At 30.3% G+C, this 26,768-nt stretch overlaps 1 protein-coding gene across 2 annotated transcripts; it reads left to right on the top strand.

The window, feature by feature from the left end:
• Nucleotides 3,522-12,923, top strand: LOC18587290 (flowering time control protein FY). Of its 2 annotated transcripts, XM_018129508.1 has the most exons (19): nt 3,560-3,812; nt 4,823-4,896; nt 5,032-5,123; nt 5,915-5,983; nt 6,074-6,178; nt 6,968-7,063; nt 7,168-7,250; nt 7,372-7,443; nt 7,519-7,616; nt 7,998-8,057; nt 8,139-8,199; nt 8,281-8,368; nt 8,472-8,535; nt 8,765-8,843; nt 9,391-9,480; nt 10,241-10,329; nt 10,551-11,074; nt 11,765-12,013; nt 12,567-12,873. In XM_018129508.1, exons 3-19 carry the CDS (start codon nt 5,061-5,063, stop codon nt 12,636-12,638), a joined length of 1,962 nt encoding a protein of 653 aa, XP_017984997.1. In that variant the 5' UTR covers nt 3,560-3,812; nt 4,823-4,896; nt 5,032-5,060; the 3' UTR covers nt 12,639-12,873. The 2 variants fall into 2 exon arrangements, with proteins under 2 accessions (XP_007011064.2, XP_017984997.1); XM_007011002.2 differs by lacking the exon at nt 4,823-4,896 and having other exon boundaries at nt 3,522-3,812; nt 12,567-12,923.

The raw sequence follows: 26,768 nt of genomic DNA, 5'->3' as shown, positions 1-26,768 counted from the left end.
TGTTATTATTGTTAAATTTGTTTTTCTTTTCATTAACATTAGAGGCAAGATGTTTAATTAAAATTTGATCAAAATATTTGGAAAGTCCTTGTATCCATGCATTTTGTTTAATTTAGTCATTGTGTTCAAAATCATAACATTTTAGTCCATTGATTTTGAGAATTGCTTCAATTTAGTTCCTCCTTTTAATGACATCCAATTTTGCCGTTAAAATGATGATGTCAGCGTTGACATTAGTGCCGACGTGGCACATTTTGATGACATGACACCTACATGATGACATGGCATGTCACGTGGCACCGACATGATGATGTGGTAGTGTCACGTGGCATTATTATGATGACATGGCAATGTTGACATCACTTCAGTGCCATGTGGCATGCCACGTCATCGCGTCGGCACCACGTGGCATGCCACATCATCATGTAAAGTGCCATGTCATCAAAATGTGTCATGTTGACGCTAATGTCAGCGCTGACATTATCCTTTTGACGGTAAAATTCAATGCAATTAAAGAGGGATTAAATTGAAACAATTCTCAAAATTAAGAGATTAAAAATGTTATGATTTTGAGTACAGAGACTAAATTAAACAAAATGCATAACTTTAAGGACTCCTTAGGTATTTTGATCACTAAAATTTCGTTTCATTTGATAGACACTTTTGATAATTAGTTTTTGGTTTCTATTCCTTCTTTATTTTTTATTATTATTTTGTAAAAAAAATGTTAATTAAACTCAACGTAACTTATTTCTTGTTAACCAAGATATCTTATTTGACTTAACATATGATAGTTGCCCCTAACATCCATTAACTTACATAGTTCTGCTCAATCCCTTAGCAAAATGTAAAATAGAATTAAGTTTTTAATTTCGATTTAGGATTATGGTTTGTAAATATATCCAAATTAATGATTTGTATTTTTTTTCTTTTGAGTTGGAAGCATAAGTTACAAAAATACAAATTATATGAGGTTAGGATTATGGTCTATAAATATATTCAAGTTAATTATTTGTATTTTCTTTCTTTTGTCTTTTTTTTCTTTGAGTTGAGGAACATAGTTACCACAATACAAATTAATGAGCTAAATAGAGATAATTTCATAAAATAGAGAAAAATTTATGTAAATATGTTCTAGCACTAATAATAATTTTCAATATTTTTCCTAAACATTAAGAAAATGGTAGCAATCTTGTTGCTAAACATGAAAAAAATGGTAGCTTATTCGTCAAGCAAAAGTCAACTTCTTCTAAGAGATTAAGATATGTGATTTCTTTTGTTTTTTATCTTTAGAGCTTATTTTGTGTAAGCACATACCAAGACAGATATTACACCTAATTATTTGTATAAAAGGTCTGTTCAATTGACTTCAAATCCCAAGAGGGGTTTTAGGAAAGACTCAAAATCATTCTTAGGTTGACCAAATGAAAGTTTGTCGTTATTTTTTGTTACAAATTTTTTGTGGAAAATTAGGTTTTGCTTATAGTTATCATTAGAGAGCTAAATTTCATTAAGTAAATTGATAAGATAATAATGTAACAAAAATAAATAGCCTCACATACTATTAGTTTAGAATCTTGAAAAGGAATTATACTCATCAACAGTTTTGAACTTCATTCATAAACAAACTTCAATTACATAGCATGTATATATTTTTTCAAGTTTAACAATCGTATCATTTTGTTGGATTACAAAGATATTGAACAATTGTTTAGAGCCAAATATTCTTTGTCTTTGTTTTTTTTTTATTCAAATCCTTAAAATGACTAATTCATTCTTCAAAACCACAAATTTATCAACAACAAAAGATACTTTGTCACCATATCACCTCCTTAATTCCAAATCGAGAATAATAAATCTCAAGTTGTGTACCTTAAAATGACTAATTCATTCTTGCAAACCATAAATTTATTAGCAACAAAAGATACTTTCTCACCATATTACTTCGTTAATTCCGAATCGAGAATAATAAACCCCAACTTGTGTACCTTAAAATGACTAATCCATTCTTGAAAACCATAAATTTATCAACAACAAAAAATACTTTTTCACCATATCACCTCTTTAATTTCGAATCGAAAATAATAAATCTCAAATTGTGTACCTTAAAATGACTAATTCATTTTTAAAAATTACAAATTTATCAACAAAAAATATTTTGTCACCATATTATTTTTTTTTACTTCAGATCGAAAATAATAAACTTCAAATTGTGTATCCTGCGATAGTTTATACACTATAGTATCCAAATTAGCCTTTGATCACCTTTGAAGGAATCATTCCAGCAAGAGATGTGACACTAACACTAAGAAATGAAAATAGAGAGCAAGAGCAAAACCAAAAGAGTAAGGCTGAATGTTAGTATATATTGTTTTTGCAATATATTATGCATAATATTTACCTTGGTGTTGTAGTCTTACCCTTGAATTTCAACTGTTCAACCCTTCTCCAATACTCTAGCATGTCTCACCCTACAACTAGAACCTTTTGGAGAGTACCATTGTCTGCACCTAGAACCTTCTGGATGCTATTATTGTCTAGAGTGCTTGATAGACTTCCACAATCTTCTACTACTTGGCTTGGTTGACTTGTTTAATTTTGCTTTGTACTTTGGTATTCTGACAGCTTAAACCAATTTTGTCATTAGTAGCACACTACTTTGGGCTCGGCTCGAGTCAATTGACTGTCCACTTCACTTCTACTTGGCAGTTAGCCTTTATATCATACTTGTAATTCACTAGTGGTGAGTTATATACTATGATGTAGTTGCTATGGATAAAATTGTTTTTTGTTTGACATTAGAATTGTTGGGTTTTCTATCAATAGGTCAAACAATTTTAAAGCTGTTAATTTAATACTTTTAATTTGGTATTCTAAATATTGTAATGAATCAGAAAAGTTTGCTGATTTTAATGAAGATGTTATGTGTCAATTACTTTGATCTTTAATGTTATGTTATTAGACAACTTTATTAAATTAAATCTAATAAATTAATTTCATCTAGTGAAATCTTACTTAAAAATTTTATAAATTTGACCACATTATCTTAATATTTTAATTAAAACTTCTTTTTTTATAATATTTTAAACCCTTAGTAAATATGAAATTTCTATTTATTAATTCATATATATATTTCAAAAAACTCAATAAAATTCTATTTACCATTTAAATTTTGATACTACAATAACATTTTACATATTGTAAATTTAGTATTTAAAAGTCTACTATTATTTAACAATTTAATATTAAGTTTTTCAGTTTACCAAACATATTTAACCTTTGAGTGTATTAAAAATTTCAATTTATGAAACAACATTAAGTCAAATGAACTAAGGTGCATCTCATTTTTAAATAAACTAAAATTTATAATCATAAGATATGTTCTATATATAAAAAGGAAAAACTTAATTATAAATCAAATAAAAAAGAATACTCGGGTTGACCCGTTTGGTGGAACTTACGACCCGACTTCGAACTACACGGTCAAAAACAACCCTACAGTCAATACTCTCTTTCCCGCTCCCAAAATCCACCAAAAATGAAATTCTGGGTTTAGGGTTTTAATCCAGTGCTCTGCAACTCCACTCACTTCACTCTGCCTTACGATTTGGGATTGTCCTCCAGGGTTTTCACAATGATGTACGGTGATCCACAACAGCAGCAGAACCAGCCGCCGCCGTCCCAAGGTGGGGAGTTCCCAAGAGGTCCTCCCCCGCCGCCCCCGCAAATGATGCGGCAGCCCTCAGCTTCTTCCACTACTCTGAACTCGGAGTATCACCACCCTGCTCCTCCTCAGATTCCGCCTTATGACGGTAGAATAATAATTCTCAATTTCTTTCTCTCTCTCTTTTTTTTTTTTTACAATTTTGTATTCTTTTAGTTCAAATTATTGAGCATTATAGACATTTTTTGCAAAATAGTTATTTAATTCTTGAAATTCAAAGGTTAGGTGATTGCATACCTGAAAAAAAGCTGAAAATTGGAGGAATAAGGGGGAAATTGCGCTTAGGATTGAGAGGCTTATCACCTCGGTTAGGGTTGCTGTAGGAATTCATAAAGAAAGCAGAATTGCTGCTGGAATTCTAACAAACAAGTTACTTAGGCTCCATTTGGTTGGTGCTTTTGCTAATTGCTTTTTGCTTCCAAAAGAAAAGAAAAATGCGATCAGATACAAAAGTAAATAATATTTTTGGAAGATTATAGATTAAAAGGATATAATTTTGTTTATTGAACAAAAGCAACTAATGAAAAGAAAGTTTTCAAGAAGCAAAAAGCTACTAACAGAAAGCAAGTTGCAGAGGCATCAACCAAATGGAGTCTAAGTTGAAGAAGATCACAAGCTTGTATGTAAAATTCTAAAGATCATAGTCCTGCATTGCAGTCAAGATCAACTATGGGCTACTGCCAAAATTACCATAAAATCATTTTTAAACCATACATGTAACACCTAATACCTTATAACTTATAAGTACAGAAAATAAGCGTTTGGGACTTAAAATCTGCAATTTTAAGCAAATATAAAGTCTTTGTTCTTAGAACTTAAGGAAACGAAACCTAGTTATATGATTAATGTTGAGTTTCTCTGGTAAGAACCATATCAGTCCAACATTAAAGAAAGACCACAACTTTGGATTTTGCATTATCAATATTTGCTCGAGTTATCTTGAGCAATTGATTGTCTGAATTAATTAAGCAATACTGGAACCTGTACTTTTTTGTGTGTGTTTCTAAGTTAAGATTAGTGATTACCAAGGAAACTTTGTCTACCAAATTGATATGTGAGGATATTTTGAAGTTCTTATACTATAGGCTTTTTATGCAGTTTGCTGCTCATGGTTGTAAGCCTCATGGATTTACACTTTGAGGTTCAATTTGCACCATGAGGCTTGTCTTATGGTAAGCCTCTAGGTCTAAAACTATGGCTTCATACAACTGCATGTTTAGAGGATGAGTTGCAATTTACATGAGATTAGGCTATCTCAGTTTTAGTTCTGATAGATTCTTCTATTTTTTTAATAATGTTTCTTTCAGCTCATGGTGACAACTTTGCTGCAAAAAGAATGAGAAAGCTGACCCAAAGGAGAGCTGTTGATTATACAAGCACTGTTGTGCGATATATGCAGGTCAATTTCTCTTGTTTGGTCTTTTTCATATGCTTTTAGACATATCTTTATAAGTGGTCACATGGTCAGAATTGGGGAGATCATTGACACAGATTCTTATGTTTGTTGTTGGATGGCTTAAATGTCGCTTCTATCATCCTTATGGTTGATGTCCTGCTCTTCACCAACATGGTCGTTGATTTCCTCTCTAGAAATCAGCCTGCTTTTTTCTTACTTGAATTTTTGCTCAAGTTCCTTGTTCAGTTTGTTTGATTGTTGTAATTTAAAGTTTAGAGTACTTTCTAGCACCTTTCTTACCCATAACTCTCCCTGTATTATAGCTTATCTTTATGCTTAAGATATCACCTATGAAGTTGTCTTTCATGGTGGTGGTGGAGAATCCGTCTTAATATAGGGGCCCATGGTTTTAATTTGTTTCAATGTCATTTATGTATGGTGTTCAGCTGTACTTTTTTGTGGTTCATGGGACAAAGTTATATCCTGAAATACTTATTATGTTCTGGTTTTTCCCAAATGCTGAGACTTAGCTCCTATTTGTTACTTTTTGGACCACAACCAACCAAATATACCTGTCATCACTAATTACTAAATGATTCATGAGTAGATCCTACTAATACAGATTAAGCTTGTATTGGCTTATATTGGTCGAAAAAAGTAATGGAGAGTATCTCAACCCTAGTTTTTGCTATATCTGTGTTTATTTTATTTGAGATGCCAAGTTCAATCCTTTTTGCGTTTTGAATCTCTAATTGAGTTTCACTTACTTGTAATCTATTATCATGGATCTGCAGATTCGCATGTGGCAACGAGATTCACGGGACAGGACAGTATTGCAGCCTACTCCAGCAGCAGCAATTGATGTTAGTGAACATGCTTTATCTTTTTTCTATTGTTTCCTGGATTATGAATTGTCAGATGTAAACAGTATCATCTGTTGACCTTTCATGCAGGTGTTGCCCACAGCTGCCTATATAGATAATCCATCCACCAGCTTTGCTGCCAAATTTGTTCATACATCTCTAAACAAAAATCGGTGTTCAATAAATCGTGTTTTGGTGAGTTAGATTAAAATCAAATTTTGCTGTATTCTTATCTTTTACTTGGTTGGTTTTCTTTCATATTGCTTTTTCTCATCTAATTACATTTTACTGGTTGTATGATTGATTGCTCAAGTCCTGCTTCATATGGAGGAAGTTGTTGGATCTTTTCTATCTGCTAATGATGGCTTAAAGGTGACTTGGCATGTGACATTGGGCTGAATTTTTTGAATTAAAAGGTTCCGTAATTAGCTTTTCCAATGCTAGAAATGAAAAGATGTGTTATCTTAATGTGTTTCACGTGATTAGACACTCATTCACTCAAATTAACTTTTAAAAGTCTATGGTTACCTTTGTTTAACCAACAAATTGAAACTAAAACAATAATTGGCTACCAGATGGATGAAATCCATCCATCCATCCATCTTATCTTTATTTATTTATATATTTATTCTCAGCTTACTGTTAGGTGCAGTAGGTAGTGATAAAAAATAGAAGCGGCTGTTTCTTTTTCTACTTACTTGTTTGCATGTCTTATCTCATGATATTTTTATTTATTATGACAGCTGACCCTATTATGTGGAAGAAAAGCTTAACTTCTTATTATTGCTGTTGATGATGCTTCTTCTTTGAATTGCTTATGACTTTATGTGTCGGAAGGCATTGGGTGCTATTGTTGGTTTTCTGCTTTATGTAGAGCAACAGAATGTAGTCCCCCCCCACCTCTAGAGAAAAAAAGATTTAGGTTCTTGTTTTATGTTACTAAATTGACTGAGCTACTATGCTCTGAATTTTTATTCATCTTAGTGGACTCCCACGGGCAGACGTCTCATCACAGGTTCTCAGAGTGGGGAATTTACTCTATGGAATGGACAGTCATTTAATTTTGAAATGATTCTTCAGGTATATTTCCATTAGTTGTGATGTTTATCTTATTTAATTAGGATTATTCATTAGAGAATCCACATTGACAGCTTTTTTACCCTTTTTTTCTTTAAAATTCTTAGGCCCATGATCAAGCTATCAGGTCTATGGTATGGAGTCACAATGACAACTGGATGGTTTCTGGTGATGATGGGGGTGCAATAAAGTATATATTACTATTATTCTTTGGTGCTATTAGCCTTATTGCTTTCATGCTTGTGAATATTTGTTTGACATAAGCATATTTTTTATGCTAATGTGAGTGTGTATGTGGGGTTTACCTTTAGGTATTGGCAGAATAACATGAATAATGTTAAGTTCAATAAATCTGCTCACAAAGAATCAGTTCGTGACTTAAGGTACCTTTTTAATACTTCTTTTTTTCCTGTCAGAGTTTTGTCTGTATGGCATTAATAAACATACCCTTTTAACAGTTTCTGTAGGACAGATTTAAAGTTTTGTTCCTGTTCTGATGACACTACTGTAAAAGTGTGGGACTTTGCCCGGTGCCAGGAGGAGCGTTCTTTAACTGGTAATGTTTCTTGACTACTTATCAATTATAAGAATAAGCTTGTTTCCCCTACTTTGAGTTTTCCTAATAGCATACTGGAGCAACATAATTTCTTGTCTCATTGATTACTCTCGTTATTCTGCTTCATGTTTGCAGTTTGATTATAATGTGTTTGTACAAAATTATATGATATTATTACCTCTGGCTGAAGCATTGCCATCTCTTACAAGATCACCAAAATATATATCAGTTTGTTTCTTTAGCACCCTAAAGTTTAGGCCAATAAGTTCAAAATCTACTATCATGTATATATATATATATATATATATATATATATATATATACATATCTGGCATCCATAAATTAACCTAAGAGTTCCTTACATGGTTTGAACTCAGGCAGGCCATGGTTGGGATGTGAAAAGTGTTGATTGGCACCCTACAAAATCCTTACTGGTTTCAGGTGTGTCTCAAGTTTATTTTTGAGCTTCTTTTACATGATATTTTGGCATCATGCTTTCCTATTTGATTGGCCTTTCCCTAGGTGGAAAAGACAACCTCGTGAAACTTTGGGATGCTAAGACAGGGAGAGAGCTTTGCTCATTGTGAGTACACTATCCTGGTAAAACTCAATGGTCAAGCTAACAATTTTAATTATTTTGGGAAGTAATATAAGTCCTTTGCAGTCATGGCCACAAAAACACAGTACTTTGTGTCAAATGGAACCAAAATGGTAATTGGGTGTTGACTGCTGCAAAGGATCAAATCATCAAGGTTAGTACCCTCTTCCTCTCTGCAAAGCTGTTATTTAATTGATTGGAGTAGATTTTTTTTTCCTTTTTTCATATTCAGGATAACTTTTATTTTTCCTTTTCAGCTTTATGACATCAGGGCTATGAAGGAGCTTGAATCTTTCCGAGGCCACCGAAAGGATGTGACTGGTTAGTCAGACTTATTCTAAGTGGAACTTTTTGTATGGATATTGCTTAAAACTCCTGACACGTCAGATACATGCTTGACTGCTGTGAATTGTTCACCACTGTGATACAGCTCCTGAAAGACTGGGATGATTGTGGCATAGTTATTGTTATGCTTGATCATTTTCATTCTCTTTTTTGCATGACTTCAGTAAGGATGATTCTTAAACATGTTGATTTCCAATTTTGCCAGCATTGGCTTGGCACCCATTCCATGAAGAATACTTTGTCAGTGGGAGTTTTGATGGATCCATTTTCCATTGGCTTGTTGGGTAAGTTTTCTGATTCAGAATGTCTTGTACTGGTTGCATTACTGTATTTCCTCATTTTGTCCTTTCCTTTATGCTCCAGGTTACAAAACTTATGTGGCTTTGAATGTTTTACTTTTACCTTGGATGTTTGTCTCTCCCATGATATATTTAGGTTTATTATGAGTTGGGGTGTTACAAGACCAAATATGAGAAACATCAAAACATTTGAAAAGTTCACAGTTTAAAGACCTTGATGGGATTAAACTCATATTTATAATTATAAAGGCTTGATAAAACCATAAGGGAACAAAACTTTTTACTAAAAGCAAATTTGCTATCTTTTTATAGTAGATTAATTTTTAATAATAAAATTGATTTTATGAAGTTCATCTGTCAGTGGTCATTTGTTTACTGTACACATGATTAGATACTTTATCATCATGTGTTACAAAGCTAATTAGATTTTTCTTTTATTTCAAATATTAGTTATAATATTTATTGCTGTAGTTTTGAATTAATGATTTAGTTTTTGTAACTTACAATTACTAAAGATCATTCTGATGTACAGGCATGAAACTCCCCAGGTTGAAATTCCCAATGCCCATGATAATAGCGTGTGGGATATTGCCTGGCATCCTATTGGATATCTTCTATGCAGGTAAGCTCAGTCTGGTGCTGTGCGGTCAACCCTGCATTCTTTTTGGTGATTTCCTTGTAGTTTTATGCATATCATTTAAAAATTAAATGATATGTTTAAATTTTGAGATAGGAACTGAATGAAGTTGTTTGAGAATATCTGCAAAACCTGAAAATAGTCTTTGAATTTGAGGCTCAAGTGCACAAGAATCATACATGGGTTGAATGCTTAAATGCTTGTAGGTCTGAATATGTTTTAGATCGCATCATATTTGGATTTTTCAAAAAGATAATGAGAAAAGGGATTGGTTAAGTTAATCATCATTTTAAGATGCTGTAGAATTCTATATTCACTATTTTAAAATTTGTATGTTGGCTAAATGTCTTGGTATAGAGGGATATGATAAGTTTTGGCACTGGTTCATGATGTGCTAGCATTGGTGCCGATATGGCATAGCACTGTAACTCTGAAGAGCCATTTGGATGGCTGTGGAAAGTCCATCGAACATGCTCTTATAAGTGATAAGGTTCTGTGGAACAAGAATACATAATGTTTCTTAACTTTGTGATTGTTGTTACTGTTTTTCTGCTACTTTTAGGCTAGGGCTTCTCTTCTGTTATTTGGTTTTATGTTGTTCTTTTCCGTACTTGCTCTATTTGGAGCATGAAACATGATTTATTCTAGTCTACAGCATTATGCTGATAGGCATATATGGTTTTATCAATCTGTAAATTATATATCAAGCCCATCTTCAGGCATTTAACTCATTTTTAATATGCAGTGGTAGCAATGATCACACGACAAAGTTTTGGTGCAGAAATAGGCCTGGAGATACTGCTCGTGATAAATTTAGCATGGGTCAGAACCAAGGTTTTTACTTATTGCCCTGTTCTTTACTCTTCCCTGTAATCTGGAAAAGAAAAGGAAGAAAAGACGATGTTTTTGCAGTCGTTTGTTTTGTCCACTTTTACCTGAATGATTTAATTGTGTGATACTCATTGGTTTTCATGTAGAACTCAATGTTGTTCTGTAAATATGCTGGAGCATTTATAGTTTGTTCTAGACTTAATGGCCCTGTGAACTGTATCCAGGCTATGGTGAGCAAAACCCTGCACTAGCTGGTCGTATGCCTGGTAATTTTGCAGCACCTGAAGGTCCAACAACTCCGGGACCATATGCTGCTGGATTGACTCGAAATGAGGGAACAATTCCCGGTGTTGGAGTTCCGATGCCATTATCAGTTCCAACTCTTGATGGATCTGCTCAGGGGGACCAAAAGCAGCCTCTTCCAGGTTCCATGCCTTTTGGAGCTCCACCTCTTCCTCCCGGTCCACATCCATCTCTTCTTGTTGCCAATCAGCAGCAGGGATATCAACAAAATCCTCAACAGATGCAACAACAGCAAATGCCTCCTATGCAAATGGCACCTCCAAATATGTCACAGCTACAGCCTCCATCTCATATGCCCCTGCTTCCACATCCTCATTTACAACGCCCTCCACCGCAAATGCCTCCAATTGGTATGCCTTCACCTGTCCCATCCTCAATGCCAGGATCTTTGCCTCCACCTTCATCAATGCCAACATCACATCAAATGCCAATGCCCGGTCCAATGGTATCACATTTTACATAGCTCTACTACATATTATTCCTTTTTGCAACTATTGTTTTCAGTTTCAAATCAGTAGGGCTTCAATTAGTTGTAGTTAATATTTGTTTTCAAATAGGGAAGATCTTATATTTTCTTTGGTCTGTTTGCCCAACTTGCTGCAAACTTGGATGGCATGTATTTCTGTTGAAGCTGGGTTTATGGATGTGGTTTGCAAATGAACCTCTTGGTGTAAATTAAAAAATTATCCAATCTTTTGTTTGAGAAGTGGAATAGGAAAGAACTTAATTTTCTGGCATATGGTACTGCTTGAAGTTATGTATGGTAGCCTGTTTGAATATGGCAATTTGCAGATGTAGTGTAATCTGCATATTGGTTAGGCAGGCAGAACTAAGTGTTTCTTGCGAAACTGAAGCAGTTCTATTTTCTTTTCCCCTTTTAATAGAATAATGAGTTAAATTGAAAAGCTGCAGTCAAATATTTTAAGCAGCTATTAATCTTTTGGAAATACTTTCTGCTCGATGGTCTTCTGTTGATGTAAATACCCATTTACTTTCTGCATGCAATAATATCCTAGGGACTTTTTAATTGTGTAGCTGGGGTTGATTTTTCTGTAAATGTGTGGTGCTAAGATCTTTGTTTAAGTTCAATCTTTAATGGAGACAAACTCTCATCAAACTTATTTCAAAATTCTAGGGTATGCAAGGTACAATGAATCAGATGCCTCCTCCAATGCCACAAGGCCATTTTATGGGCATGAATCCAATGCACTCAGGATCCCTGCCGAACAGTGGTGCCCCTACAGTTGGAGGTTTTCCAAATGGTATGCAAAATATGCAAGGACCAGCAAATGCGGGTGGAGGCCAAATGTATCCACAGGGTGGTGCATTCAATCGTGCACAGGGTGGACAGATGCCAATGATGCCAGGGTTCAATCCTTACCAGGTAAATTAGAGAAGGTTCTTTGTTGCTGTAACGTCATTCACTCTCCTTGATCTGTTCTGTGTCTGTCCCCATATTTTCTGCCAGTGGCTGGATTTGCAGCCACAATCAGTGGTAGAACAACAATCGGAAGCATTTAAGTGGAACTCAATTGGTAGTGAAATGAAAAGCTATAACAATCACCTCTTTGTCTCTGAATGTGCTCTTTGGTTATGGCAAAATGAAATAGCTTAGTTGAAAACTATTCCTACAATGACTTCTGAAATGCTTGCACTTTGGCTTAAAACTAATTTGCTTGAATGATTGTTGCGTCATCTTGTCTGGACAGTGAATAATCAACATTATCCTATTTTCTAAAGGATATGGAGCAATGTTCAAAATTCCACCATTTCTTACGCACTAGATTTTTGAGGTTTTTCGATATTGTACATATATGATTCTACTACCTGGTTCATTTAACTCTCCTGCATTGCATGCAACTTCATTTTAGTCTTGTATTTAGTTAGTTTACTTGAGTTCAGAAGAAGCTAACTTGTTATACTTTCACTTATTGCAGTCTGGTGGTCAGTCTGGTCTGCCGCCTCCACCACCACCAGGTCCCCCACCTCATGGTCAAACACCGCAGTAGACTTAAGGTAGAAGAACATTATACAGTCATGCTGCCATCCGACTGAGTGGAAAGCATTGTGTCTCCTGTGTATTCCTTTTAGTTTTTTTTTTTTAAATTATTTTTGGCTTCCTTAATATTGACATTTTCTTTGGACTTGCTGGAACAGTCATTGAGATGGCATCACTAAGCAAATGGTTTTTGTTGATTTTTGCTAAAATGTATATTTAAAGAATGCTTGAAAGCTTAATTCTCATTTTGCCTGAGCTTTTCTACTTTGTATATACTTTTGGCAGCTTAAGTTCCTTTTGAGTTTTCTTCCTCTTTTTCTTGCTTAAATAAGTTCGAACATAATTTGACACTAATGATTTTCTACTTTGATAGTATACATGTTTTTTTAATAAACAAATACATTGCTAGTGTTGCGCGCTCACACTTCTAATTTAAAAAATATTTATTAGGTGATGATTTGATTTATATGTTTATGATTTATTTTATTTCTTTTTTATATGAGATTTTCGTTGCATTGATTTTATCACAAATAGAGGACAGTTTTTACTTTGGTGATGATTTAATTTTATCGTAGTATTTCTCATGATAGGATTTTACTTCAACGAATAATTGAGTAAGCTTTGATACCATTTGTTATGAGATCATTTTTTCAATTCAAAAAATATATCAAGATTCATCTCGTTTCTTTTGGATATGAGATTTTTGTTATATTGATTTTATCACACATAAAGGAAAGATCTATTATGATAAGAATTTATCTTTATTTTAATATTTTTTATGGGAAGATTTTATGTTGATGAAAAGTTTGGTAGGTTCTGATATCATTTGTCATGAATCACATTTTCAATTTAAAATATGTTTATTAGGTGAAAGAATACGTTCACTTATAAATTCTAAATTGAAATAATTTATAAAAAAATAAAATAAAATGAGACAAAAAAAGTAAAATTTTAGAGAGGTATAAGTTATATTAAAAAAATTTAAAAGGAGAAAATGAAATTAGGATTATTAATGATGATAAATTTATTAAGAAATGAAAAATCATATATGAACATAAAAAATAACATATAAAAATTTTAACACAATACAAAAACAATTATAACTGTTTATACTTAATTTCATAAATTATTACATTTAGTAAAAACATTCTTTCATCATTTTTAATGAAAATTATATCACTTATCAATGATATAAATCACAGTTAGGTAAGATATTGACTCTTTACTAAATATGAGAATACCACTGCATGGTTTATTGGTCACTTATCATATAAAATATTACAATCTCGTAAGTTACTAATTTCTTAACAAACATGATGGTTTAATAATCAAATCAAATTCAAAATAGATTTTCTTTACTAATTTGACATTTTGAATTCAATTTTGATTCTTTCGAATTTAGATTTTTTTTTTTATGAAAACTAACCTATGAAAAAATAGACTAAAATGATTTTTAAGGGTAAAAAAAAGTATAAAAAGTTACAAATTGAAAGTAAAGAAGCACCTTTGACTCAAAAAATATGTTTATTAAATGAAAGAATATCTGATTTAAAATTTTAAGACTCATTTCATCCCTACTTGACGTAAGTTTTTTGGTACATTGATTTTTTCACACATAAAAAAGAGAGAATATCTACTTTGATAGGGACTTATCTCAACTTTAGTATTTCTCATAAGAAGATTTTATTTTATTAAAAGTTAAGTATGCTCTGATACCATTTGTCATAAGATTACACTTTCGACTTAAAAGATATGTCTTTTTGATTAAAGAATATCTTTACTTATAAATTTCAAATTGAAATAATTGATAAAAAAAATCAAATGAAGACAAACAAAATGAAAAAAAAAAGTAACATATAATGTACACTAAAAAGATATAAATTACATTAAAAAAATATTTAAATGAGAAAAAAATTAGAGTTATTACAATGATGATAAATTGATTAGGAAAAGAAAAATCATATATAAATATAAAAAGCAGCATGTAATATATTTGAAATTAGAAAAGAAGAATATTTTAACACGATATAAGAACAATTATACTTTTTCATACTTAATTTTATAAATCATTACATTTGACAAAAATATTGTTTTTTTCAATTCTGTTGAAAATTATATCACTTCTCAATGATATAAATCATTGTTAGGAAAGATACTGACTTTTTACCAAATATGAAATTGTCACATCATGAATTACCGGTCACTTACCAAATACAAGATTATCACCATGTAAGTTACTGATTGTTTTTTGCAAACATGGTGATTTAATAATCAATTCAAACTTAAAATGAATTTTCTCTACCAACTTGACAATTTGAATTAAATTTTGATTCTCTCAAATTTAGTGTTTTTTTTTTATAAAAATTTATGAAATAATGGACGAAAATGACTTTAAAGATAAGATTAAGTGCTAAAAATTTCATGTCGAGAATCATAAAGTACTCTTGACTCAAAAAATATGTTTATTAGATAGAGGAAGATCTGAAGTATAGATTTTTAACACTTGAAAAAGTGAGATATACTTTGATGAAGACTTACTTTGATTCTAATATTTTTCAAGAGGTTTTTTTTTTATAATTGGGAGAGGGAGAATTCGAACTCTACTCTTTAGGCAGGGGATCATGCACCAACCAATTCTCAAGGAAAAGTTTTATTCAATAAATAATTAAGTAGACTCTGATACCATTTGCTGCAAGATCACATTTTCAACTCAAAAGATATGTCTATTTAGTGAAAAGATGTCATTATTTATAAGTTCAAGATCATCCTATCTTATATTAATATGAAATCTACAATATAAGGTCTTGGCTTAAAATAAAATTAGAGTTATTATAATAATAATAATTTTATTAAAAAAATAAAAATTATATATAAATATAAAAGGTAGAATGTAATATATTTTGGAGTTGGACAAGAAAAATATTTTAATGCGATATAATAACAATTATAATTGTTCATATAGAATTTCATGAATTATTACATTTGGTGAAAACATTGTTTCATGGCGAGAAAAATATCAAAAGTGATATAAATCATCATTAGGTAAGAAACTGTCTTTTTACTAAGTATGAGATTGTCAGTTTATGATTTACTGTTCGTTTATTAAATACAAGATTACTGCCATGTAAGCTATCTATTTCTTACCAAATATGATGATCTAATAATCATATCAATTTCAAAATAGATTTTTTCTATCAACTTGACAATTTGAGTTAAATTTTGATTCTTTCGAATTTAGTGTTCTTTTATATGAAAACTTATGAAAGAGTAGATCAAAATAACTTTAAGGGTAAAAATAAGTACTAAAAATTACAAATCAAAAGTCTAAAAGTAGTTCTGACTTAAAATACATTTTTATTAGGTAAAGAAAGACTTCATTTAAAAGTTTAAGACTCATCTTATCTCTTTTGATGTGACATTTTTGTTGTGTTAGTTTTTTCACACATAGAAGAGTGGTATCTAACTTGGTGAAGGCTTATCTCGACTCTATTATCTCTCATAAGAATATCTCATTTCAATTAAGAGTTAAGTAGGCTCTGATACCATTTGTAACAAGATTACAATTTCAACTCAAAAGACACGCTTATTCGGTGAAAGAATATCATTACTTATAAGCTCAAAATCATCTTATCTTTTATTGATATGAAATCTATGACAAAAGGTATTAGTTTAAAACGAAATTAAAATTATTATTATAATGATAAATTTATTAAAAAACTAAAAATCATCTATAAATATAAAAAGTAGCATGCAATATATGTTGAAATTATACGAAAAAAATATTTTAACATAATATAATAACAATTATAATGGTTCATACTTAATTTCATATATTATTACATCTGGTGAAAATATTGTTTCATCAATTTTGTTGAAAATTATATCACTTCTCAGTGATATAAATCATTACCAAGTAAAATACTGACTATTTACTAAAAATGAGATGACCACTTTATGATTTACCGATTACTTACCAAATACAAGATTACTGTCATATAAGTTATCGACTTCTTATCAAACATAATGATTTAATAATCAAATCAAATTTAAAATGAATTTTTTGTACCAACTTGACAATTTAAGTTAAATTTTGATTATCTCGAATTTATTGTTTTTTTTTATAAAAACTTATGAAAAAATAGGCTAAAATGACTTTAGAGGTAAAAAAAAAGTACTCAATGTTACAAATCGGAGGTCGAGAGGTAGTTTCGACTCAAAATACATGTTTATTACATATAAAAAGGTCTGACTTATAAGTTCAAGACTTATCTCATCTTTTTTGATGTGAGATTTTTGTCGTATTGATTCTTTCACACATGGAAGAGAGAGATTACCTTAGTGGGGACTTATCTTGATATTATTATTTCTTATGATAGGGTCTCACTTGAATGAATAGTAAAATAAGCTCTGATATCATTTGTCATAAGATCACACAACTTAAAAGATATGTCTATTTGGTAAAAGAATACTCTTACTATTTGATGGAAGAATATCCTTATTTATAAGCTGAAGACTTATCCTATCTTTTACTGATATGAGATCTATGATACAAAGTCTTGGTCTAATATAAGAATTGTATTAGTATTCTTAAATATATAAAATGCTTAATAATGTTAGATTTTGGTTTAAGCTTATAGAATGCTATCATTTTATAAATAATAATATTATATTAGTAATAATTAAAATATTCATTGTTTCAATATTTCAAGACAATAAGTTGTAAAATATAATTTCTTTAGTAAGATATGCTTAATTTATTGAATTAATAAACATGAAAAGTATATTTATCAGTAGCTAAAGTAATTTTTACTCTATCGATCCTATTATATTAGTCCCTTATTAACTTTTCTAACAAATAAATTCAATTTTGGTCATTAATTTTAAGAATATCTTAAAACTATAAAATTAAAAAAGAAAAAGATTTAAAAATTTTGAATTTTAAACTTTTCAAAACATTTTTTAAAATTTAATTTTTGTATTATTTTAAAAATAATGGTCAAAATTGAAGTAATTTGATAAAAAAAAAGTCAAATAGAGACAAACAATATGAGATGGAGAGAATAGCATATAACGTACACTAAAAAGATATAAGTTATATTAAGAAAATTTTCAAATGAGAAAAAGAAATTAGAGTTATTATGATGATGATAAATTTATTAGGAAAATAAAATTCATATATAAACATACAAAGTAGCATGTAATATATTTTGAAAATGGACAAGAAAAATATTATGGCACAATATAAAAACAATTACAATTGTTAATACTTAATTTCATAAATCAATACACTTAGTGAAAACATTTTTTTATCAATTTGCTGAAAATTATATCACTTCTCGCTGAAGTAAATTATCATCAGGTAAAATAGTAATTCCTTATCAAATATGAGATAATCACCTAATGATTTATCGGTTACTTATCAAATACAAGATTATTACCACGTAAGTTATCGATTTCTTACCAAACATGATGATTTAATAAGTAAATCAAACTCAAAATGGATTTTTTTCACTGACTTGACAATTTGAGTTAAATTTTGATTTTTTCGAATATAGTGATTGTTTTTTTGTATGAAACTTACTTATGAAAGAATATGCTAAAATGACTTTAAGGGTGAAAAAAAAAGTACTAAGCTAGAAGTTAAGAAATACTTTCGACTCAAAAACAAATTTATTAGGTGGAGGAAGGCTTGATTTATAAGTTCAAGACTTATCGCATCTTTTTGATGTGGGATTTTTGTTGCATTTGTTTTATCACACATGAAAGAGAGGGATCTACTTTGGTGTGGATTTATCTCAACCCTAAAATCTCTTATTGGAGGGCTTCACTTCAGTAAAGAGTAAAATAAGTTCTGATACCATTTGTCATAGGATCACATTTTCAACTTAAAAGATATACCTATTTAATGTAAGAATACCCTTAAAAGTTCAAGATTGATCTTATCTTTTATTGATATGAGATTCATAATACAAGGTGTTGGGCTAATATAAGAATTGTATCAACATTATAAAATTAAATGTTATCATTTTATAAATAATCATATTATATTAGTAATAATTTAAAAATTTATTATTTCATTAGTGTTTCAAGAATATAAATTGTAAAATATCATTTCTTGAGTAAGGTATGCTTAAATTATTGATTTAACAAATATGAAAAGTATATTTATTAATAGATAAAGTAAGTTTTACTCTCTTCGTTCTATCATGTTAGTCTCTTATTAATTTTTTTATCAAACAAATTCAATTTTGATAATTATTTTTAATAAAATTATAAAATCATAAAATTAAAAAAAAAAGATATATAAATTTTGAATATAAAACTTTTCTATCTTTCAATGTAAAGTTAAAATTTCTTTTTTCTTTTTCTCATTTCACCAATTTTGAATTTGGTATGACTATGAACAAATATAGAAAATAGAATCTATCAATGCATTTCTTTCACATATGAGCTTATACAAATTTACAAAAGACTTTATTATAATTCAACTTAATTGAACATGGAATCTAATACACTTAATGATTAATTAGTCAAAAATTAATAAATATTGTTAACTTTGAAGAACGAACCTTTTAATCCTTGTACGTCATCCTAAAGAACATTCTCATTTGCATTGCCATAATTTTTATTTTGATCCAATTCTTAGAATTCAGTAATGATAAACTAATAAAATGCTAGATCTTTGAAGTCTTGTGTTAAAGTCAAGGTGCAATCCATAGTAGAAAGCTAAAGGCAAAGAGATAGAATTTAAGGAAGAAAAACTTTGCTATATAAAATCTGTCTATATAACATTATAATTCATCTTTAGTAGATAAGAATAAATACTTACCTTATGCAAGGCTAGACAATTTATAGTTTCTTATTTTATTTTGCTATAAAAAAAGTAAGTTATAAAAAAAATTTCCAAATGTTAAAAAATAACCATAGTGGTGTATGAAAGCTTACTTATGAAATCCAATTTTGATTCTTTCAAATTTAGTTTTTCTTTTTTTGTATGAAAACTTACTTATGAAATCATATAATGAATTTTAAGGGAAAAAGTTATAACTTATTAGTATTATAAAAGGAGAAGAAATCCAACTCTAAAGTGGTATTCAACATTTATCACACACTGACTTCACTAGGAGTAGACATCCATAGCCAGGCTTTGAAGTTGGCTCTTAGCTTTCCCTTGTTAAATCCTTGCACACAATTCTCTTCCATTTGGCAATCAAGCAAAGCAAAGAAAGTGCAAGATTACTTAGAAGATAATCTCTTCTTTGTTCTTTTTCTTGCTAGGTATGTGTTCTTTCTTTCCTTTAAGTAAGTTTGCTCAATGATATCTTCTTTGTTTCTTTTTCAAGTTTTCTTTATGGATATAGGATAATCTAGGATTAAGATATCTTTTATTACTATGCAAATCTATTATTGTATGATCATTTTAATTTAGGTTGATTATTTATTTATTTTTTTGGGTTTTTGATTGGTTTGGGGGTGACATAAAAGTTAAATGTCAATCACGAACTTATTATATTTGATACATAAAAACTTTTTTGTAGTTTTTTTGAAAGAAGAAAATATGGATTCTAATGGAAGCAATTCATTAATCGAGAAGAAGACTTTGACAAAATAACAGATAGATTCAATTATCTTATCCCTCTTGTTTTGTTCTGAAAAAAGTGAGGAAGTACTATCAAAGATGTAATCTTCTCATGCATCATTGTTGGCATTGGCTTTAGGTGCTATTATCTGTCCTTTTGATGTTATTCCTTTGTCAAAGCAGAACATTGAGATTCAATTAGTTGTTTTTGAAGTGTTGGATTCTCTAGAGAAAGCCAAGGGTGTGATTAATGACATAATTGGGTTTAATGCTACATCAGGATCAAACCAATCTACTTTGCACTCACTTCTCTATTGAGCAAGCCAAGTTTCATCTCTTCTTAGTATTAACCAAGTTGCACTTCCTTACCCCAATATTATTCTTCAACAGAATCAAGCTAGGTTTTCTTCTTTTAGTTTAGGTAGCTCTCCAATAACTAGTGCACTTGAAGTTCCTTTTCTCAATTATCTTTATCGACCATACCAAAGTGCCTTTCCTCCTTCAAGTGTTCATTTGCAGAAAAAAGGCTGCAATCACTCATCATTTTAATATTCCTCAACAAAACCAAGTTGCATTTTTTCCTTTTTATAGTAAAATTGGTCCATATCATATAGATTTTCCTTTTAGTATACAACATATAGAGTATATACTGAATATCTCCAAGCCAGGAACAAATGCTAGTAGCACATCATTGGTAATGCCCATAAAAAAGAAAGCCTTGGAAGCGTTATATGGTCCCAACAATGAGCTTCCAAAAAGGCTTGAGCATTTGGAACCTGAGCAGATCCAATGAATTGTGTCTGAAATTGTAGATCAAGATACCATTGTTAATTGGGATGATATTGCGGGGCTTGAACATGTTAAAAATTGTGTGCATGAAACTATTTTGTGGCCTGTACTATATCTGAAAATCTTTCAACGTGTCCATTCAGTAGGCAAAGGAGTTCTCCTTTTTGGTCCACTTAGAACAAGTAAAAAAATGATTGGAAAAGCCATAGCCAGAGAAATGAAAGCAACTTTTTTCAACATATCTACCATTTCATTGGTAAACAAGTGGCTTGATAATGGTGAAAAGCTTGTTAAAGCACTCTTTGGGGTTGCTCATTATTTATAACCTTCTGATATTTTACTTGATGAGATAAATTCTCTTCTCAATAAGTGGTCATCAATCATTGAGTATGATCCATCAAGTGACTTAAAACATAGTTTTTTTGTCAAAATGGTAGGCATTGATTCTGGAAGTGAACAAATCATAGTTATTGGAGCAACAAACAAGCCTTAGGATCTTGATGAAGCAGCGCGTAGGTAATTTAGCAAGAGGCTTTACATTCCTTTGCCTACTACTGAAGCCAGATCACACATTGTTCTTAACACAATGATGAAAGATGGTCGAAATGTGCTTGAAAAAAAAAAACTTTGATTTCATATGCAACTTAACTAATGGATATTCAGGATCAAACATGGAAAACTTAGTCAAGAAAGCTATGATGGGTCCAATAAAGGAAGCGATTAAGGAAGATAAGAATGGGAAAGATATTTGCAAATTGCAGCTAGAAGATTTAAGGCCAATTGCTTTTGAGGATTTCAAAAATTCTTGGAAGGAGGTGATGCCTTCGGTTTTTAAGTAGGAAATTACTGTATATGATGAATGGAATGCATAATTTGGCAGCATGTCAGTTTAGGTCATTTTTGCATCCATTTGCAACTTTAGATTCACATTATGTTCTTAACATCTTTCAATAGTTTTTCGATGGGGAAAGTGGCCATTAGCCATAATTGATATACCTCTTTATTTTCACCATTTTTATTTTTTTTATGAAATTTAGCTGAATTTACATAGATTGTGTACAGAAATTATATGTTTTTCTTTCTCTTAATATAGTTTAAATTTTCTTTCTTCTTTTTTTCTTCTTATCAGCTTTGAATTTTCGGTATGACTATGAACAAATATATGAACTAGATTTTAACAAATGAATTTATGCAAATCATGTACACAAGACTTAATCATAAATCTAGTTGATTGAACATGAAATCAAATACACTTAACGACTGATTACTCAAACATTAATTAACATTTTTAGCTTTGAAGAGAACATGCAATATCATTTATAATCATGAAACACATTGAGAGATATAAACTTAGAGCCTTCAAAACATTGAACATCACCCTAAGAAACGTTCTTATCTGCATTGTCATAACTCTTGTTTAGAGAGGTGAATGGATTGAAGGCATGATTCTTAGAGTGGCTTTCCTTTGAATTTTTGCCTTGGCCACAAATAAAACTGGCAAAGTTAGAGAATATGGATTATGGATGACTCAAGAATGGTAATAGCATGTTGAGCTAAGAAGATTTCTTGATTGGGAAACAGAGACGTGGGGTCAATTCATGGTGTGCCTAAAGCATGTTCATATTGATGATAAGAGTGATGATAAATTGGTTTGGAAAAGTACACCAGTGGAAGATATTCTCCGAATTCCTTTTGCAGAACGATGTTGCTTTCTAATAAGGGGAATGTGGAGATTTTGAAGGATGTATGGGCTAGTTTGGCACCCCCTAAGGTGGAAGATTTTGTATGGTAAGTGATCAAAGGAAGAGTTACTATCAAGGAGGAACTTGTCAAACGAAACTTGATTCAAAGATATGTGTCATTGTGTGTGATGTGCAACAAGGAGATTGAATCTGTAAACCACCTATTTTTTACTTACATGGAATCTTGAAGGGTTTGGAGTATGCGGTTAATGGAGTGAGGGATACATGGGTGCATGCCAAGGGTTGCCTTTTCGTTCTTTAAGGCGTGGAATTCTTGTTCTATTAAAGTGGCAAAAAGGAAAGTTTGTAAGGTGTCATTCTTTTATATTATATGGTCTATTTGGCTTTATAAGAATGAAATCATTTTCAATGGAAAGATTTGGGATGCGATAAAGGTGGTGGATACCATTAAAACTAGGATGGCATGGTGGCTCAAGTCTAAATGGTTGAAAAAAAATCCTACAATTATGGACTTGATTAAATCTCCTTCCATCACCATAATAGTAGCTAAAAGAATGCAATTTAAACAGTTAGTATCATGAGAATGTTTGCCTAATGGATAGCTTAAATTCAACATAAATGGCGTTGCTAAGGGTTGTCCTGGCTATTTTGGTATTGGCGAGGTTTTGCACGATGATAAGGGGGCTGTTAAGGTGGTTTTCTCCAAGAAGGCAAGGTAGGGTGATGCGAATCGTGCTGAAATGCTTACCATCCATGAGGCCATGGTAATCTTTGTAGCTTCATCGTGGGCTAACTCTTTGGTAGTTATCATTGGAAGTGACTCCAAAAACACTATCACTTACGTGTCCAAACTAGATGCTACTCCATGGAGGTTGAGGTAACTGATTTTACAAATTAAAGTTTTAGGTAAGAAAGCTTCAAGTTGGCAGATCTAATACACTTTAAGGTTGGGTAACGATATGATTGATAAACTTGCTAAATCTAGGGTTGATAGATTAAATGATTTGTTATGCATGTATCTTTAATCACCTAGTTATGTGTAACGTTGGTGGGGGTTCTCTTAACCTCTTTTTATTGGCTATTTGTTTGTTTCAATGTCGGCTATAAGCTTCTAAGTTGAGGGAGTGGGTGCTTTTTGTTATGCATTGGAAAGCAACAAGAGGAAAAGCTATCCTTGAGGGTAGTGTTATGCAGAAGATGGGAGAAATGGGATGACATGATTGTCTTATGAATGTAATTTTCAACAGAATGTATAGGGTTGTAAGAAGAGGAAACATGCCAATCAATTGTGTTTTTTATTCTTTTTTCTTTATCTTATCGACTTTATTTCTTGGGGGATATTGATGATGTACATGGATGTTTATTAGGGATTGTTAGGTGTGATTTCTGTACAAATGAATAAGACATTATTTCTAGCATCTTTTTTGCAAGCTAGGTTGTTGTCAACTATGGCCAGTCTAATGCCTCCTTAGTTGCGTTATAGTGGCTTGTATTTTTAAGGGTCTCCCCTATTTTTGATTTGAAATGACATTAATTTTTTTAAAAAAAGAACTTTTGATTTTGATCCAATTCTTCGAATTCAATGATGATGAAACCAATAAAATGCTAGATATCTTCAAGGTCTTGTGTTAAAGTCAAGGTGTAATCAATCTTTAGAGAGAATGAAGAAAGTTAAAGGCAAAGAAAGAGAATATGAGGAAGGAAAACTTTGTTATCTGTTTATTTTTTTGATATTGAGGAATAAAATAAAAGTTAATTACATCATTTTAGGGCAAGATATGCCTAGATTGTTTGCAATTAAAAAATAAATAATCCTAGTAAGAGAAACTAAAAAATATGAAAACTTAGAGATAAATTCTCATAGTGTGTCACCATCCAATCAGCACACTGATTGGCTTCACGATGAACGTGAGTTAAAGAGCACTCCCAATTCAAATTAAGGAACTTCCTTATTTCACTAAATAGATGGGTATTTGGATCTAGGGACGAGTTTTGATTAGCAAGCTTTTGAAGAAGCAACATTGAATCAGTTTCTTCTTGAATATTTCTGTACCCTTTATCCCAACACAATTTTAAGCCTTGGCATGGTGCCTATAATTCATCTGTCAATGAATATTAGATACCAATTTTGTAAGTGAATCCAACAACCCACTTTAGTAGATAAGAACAAATGTTTACATTATGCAAGGTTGAACCATTTATAGTTTTTCATTTTATTTTATTGTAGGTAAAGTAAGTTATAAAAAATTCTGAAATATAAAAAATAAAGAATGTAAATACTATGATATTTTATTGAAGCGATATAAAAAATTCCCAAAATTTATTGGAACTATGAATTTTTTTTGTACTTTTAACAATTTCAAAGTCAAATTTGTAAAGTGATCCAGTTTATACCTTGTTCTATTTTTGTCATAAATTTATACCATGTTCTTTTATTTCATATTAAATTGGAAGTAATTAACTATATTCATTGATTTTACTTGTTTGCACAGTTGACGATGTTAGTAAAGTTTGATAACCAATTGTACGTACATGTAAGAATTTGTTAATCAGATGTTATTTTGTTATTTTATTGTTTATTTTTATTTATTCAAAAGTTACTATTATAAAGTTAAAAGCAAAATTATATTACTAAAGTTTATTGAAAACATTAGGATATAATATTATAGTATTTTTAACATAAATTTCTCATGTATATAAGTGAGATATTAACAAATTTTTTAATATAAAGTAGGCAACAAATTGTGGTTTTTGCTATTTTCTTTTGTTTCCATTGTATTTAATAGTAATTTACTTTTTTTTTATTATGACCTTATAATATCCATGATATTTCTTAGCACATTGTTAAAGCAATTTGGCTTTTGAAAATATATTTTTATCAACTATCTTCTAATTCAATGTCATACGCTTAACCTCTTAAATTAAGCATGTGACAATAGTTAATTAGTTAGGTTCAAGGATACGACTTAGATCATATTATTAAATTTTGAGAAATTATTTATGCCACATTATATTTTAGTAAATTTTATTATTTTAAAACAAATTGAAAGTGAAAAGTTTAGAAAAAATTACATTATTTCATATACACACATGTAGAAAATATCAAAATTGCATTAATGTCGACATAAAATTATTGATTGTTAAAATAAATACAAGTGTATAATTAAGAAATGGTTCAAAAATCTTACCTACATTATTGTATGGTCATAACAAAAAAATTTTTAATTGTTTTAAGGGGTCATTGAACATAATTTAACACAAATGATTCTTTATTTTGATCATGTCCATGTTTCTTCGTAAATGAATATGAAACAAGTGTCATGGGTTTACACTTTCAACTTAAAAAATATGTTTATTCAGTAAAAAAAGCTTGAAATATAAGTTCAAAATTCATCTCATCTCTTTTGGATTTGAGATTTTCATTGCATTGGTTTTTTCACATATTAAGGAGAGGAATCTACTTTAATGTCAACTTTAACTCAATCCTAATATTTCACATAAGAGGGTTTTACCTTAATGAAGAGTTGGGTAAGTTTTGACATCATTTGTTAGGGGTCACATATTTACCTCAAAAGACATGTCTATTAAGTGGAAGAATATTTTTACATATTAGCTTAAGACTAATCTTATTTGTTATTTATAGAGATCCATAACATAAGGTCTTAGTCTTATATAAAAATTGCATCAACATTCTTAAATATATAAAAAGCTTAATAATACTAAATTTAGATTTAAGCTCGTAAGAATTAAATCTTATCTTTTTATAAATAATGATATTATACTAGTGATAATAAAAAAATCCATTGTTTCGATGTTTCAAGACAATAAATTGTAAAATATCATTTCTTGAGTAAGGTATGCTAAAATTATTGAATTAACAAATATGAAAAGTATATTTATTAGTATGTAAAGTAATTTTTACTCTATCCATCCTATTATGTTTGTCTTTGATTTTTTTTATCTAACAAATTCAAGTTTGATCATTATTTTTTAACAAAATCATAAAACCATAAAATTAAAAAAAAATTACAAATTTGAACTTCAAACTTTTCAAAACATTTTCTTTTTA

Source organism: Theobroma cacao, chromosome 10, assembly GCF_000208745.1.
Source record: "Theobroma cacao cultivar B97-61/B2 chromosome 10, Criollo_cocoa_genome_V2, whole genome shotgun sequence".
NCBI lineage: Eukaryota > Viridiplantae > Streptophyta > Magnoliopsida > Malvales > Malvaceae > Theobroma > Theobroma cacao.
This window is presented reverse-complemented; position numbering and strand designations above follow the sequence as displayed.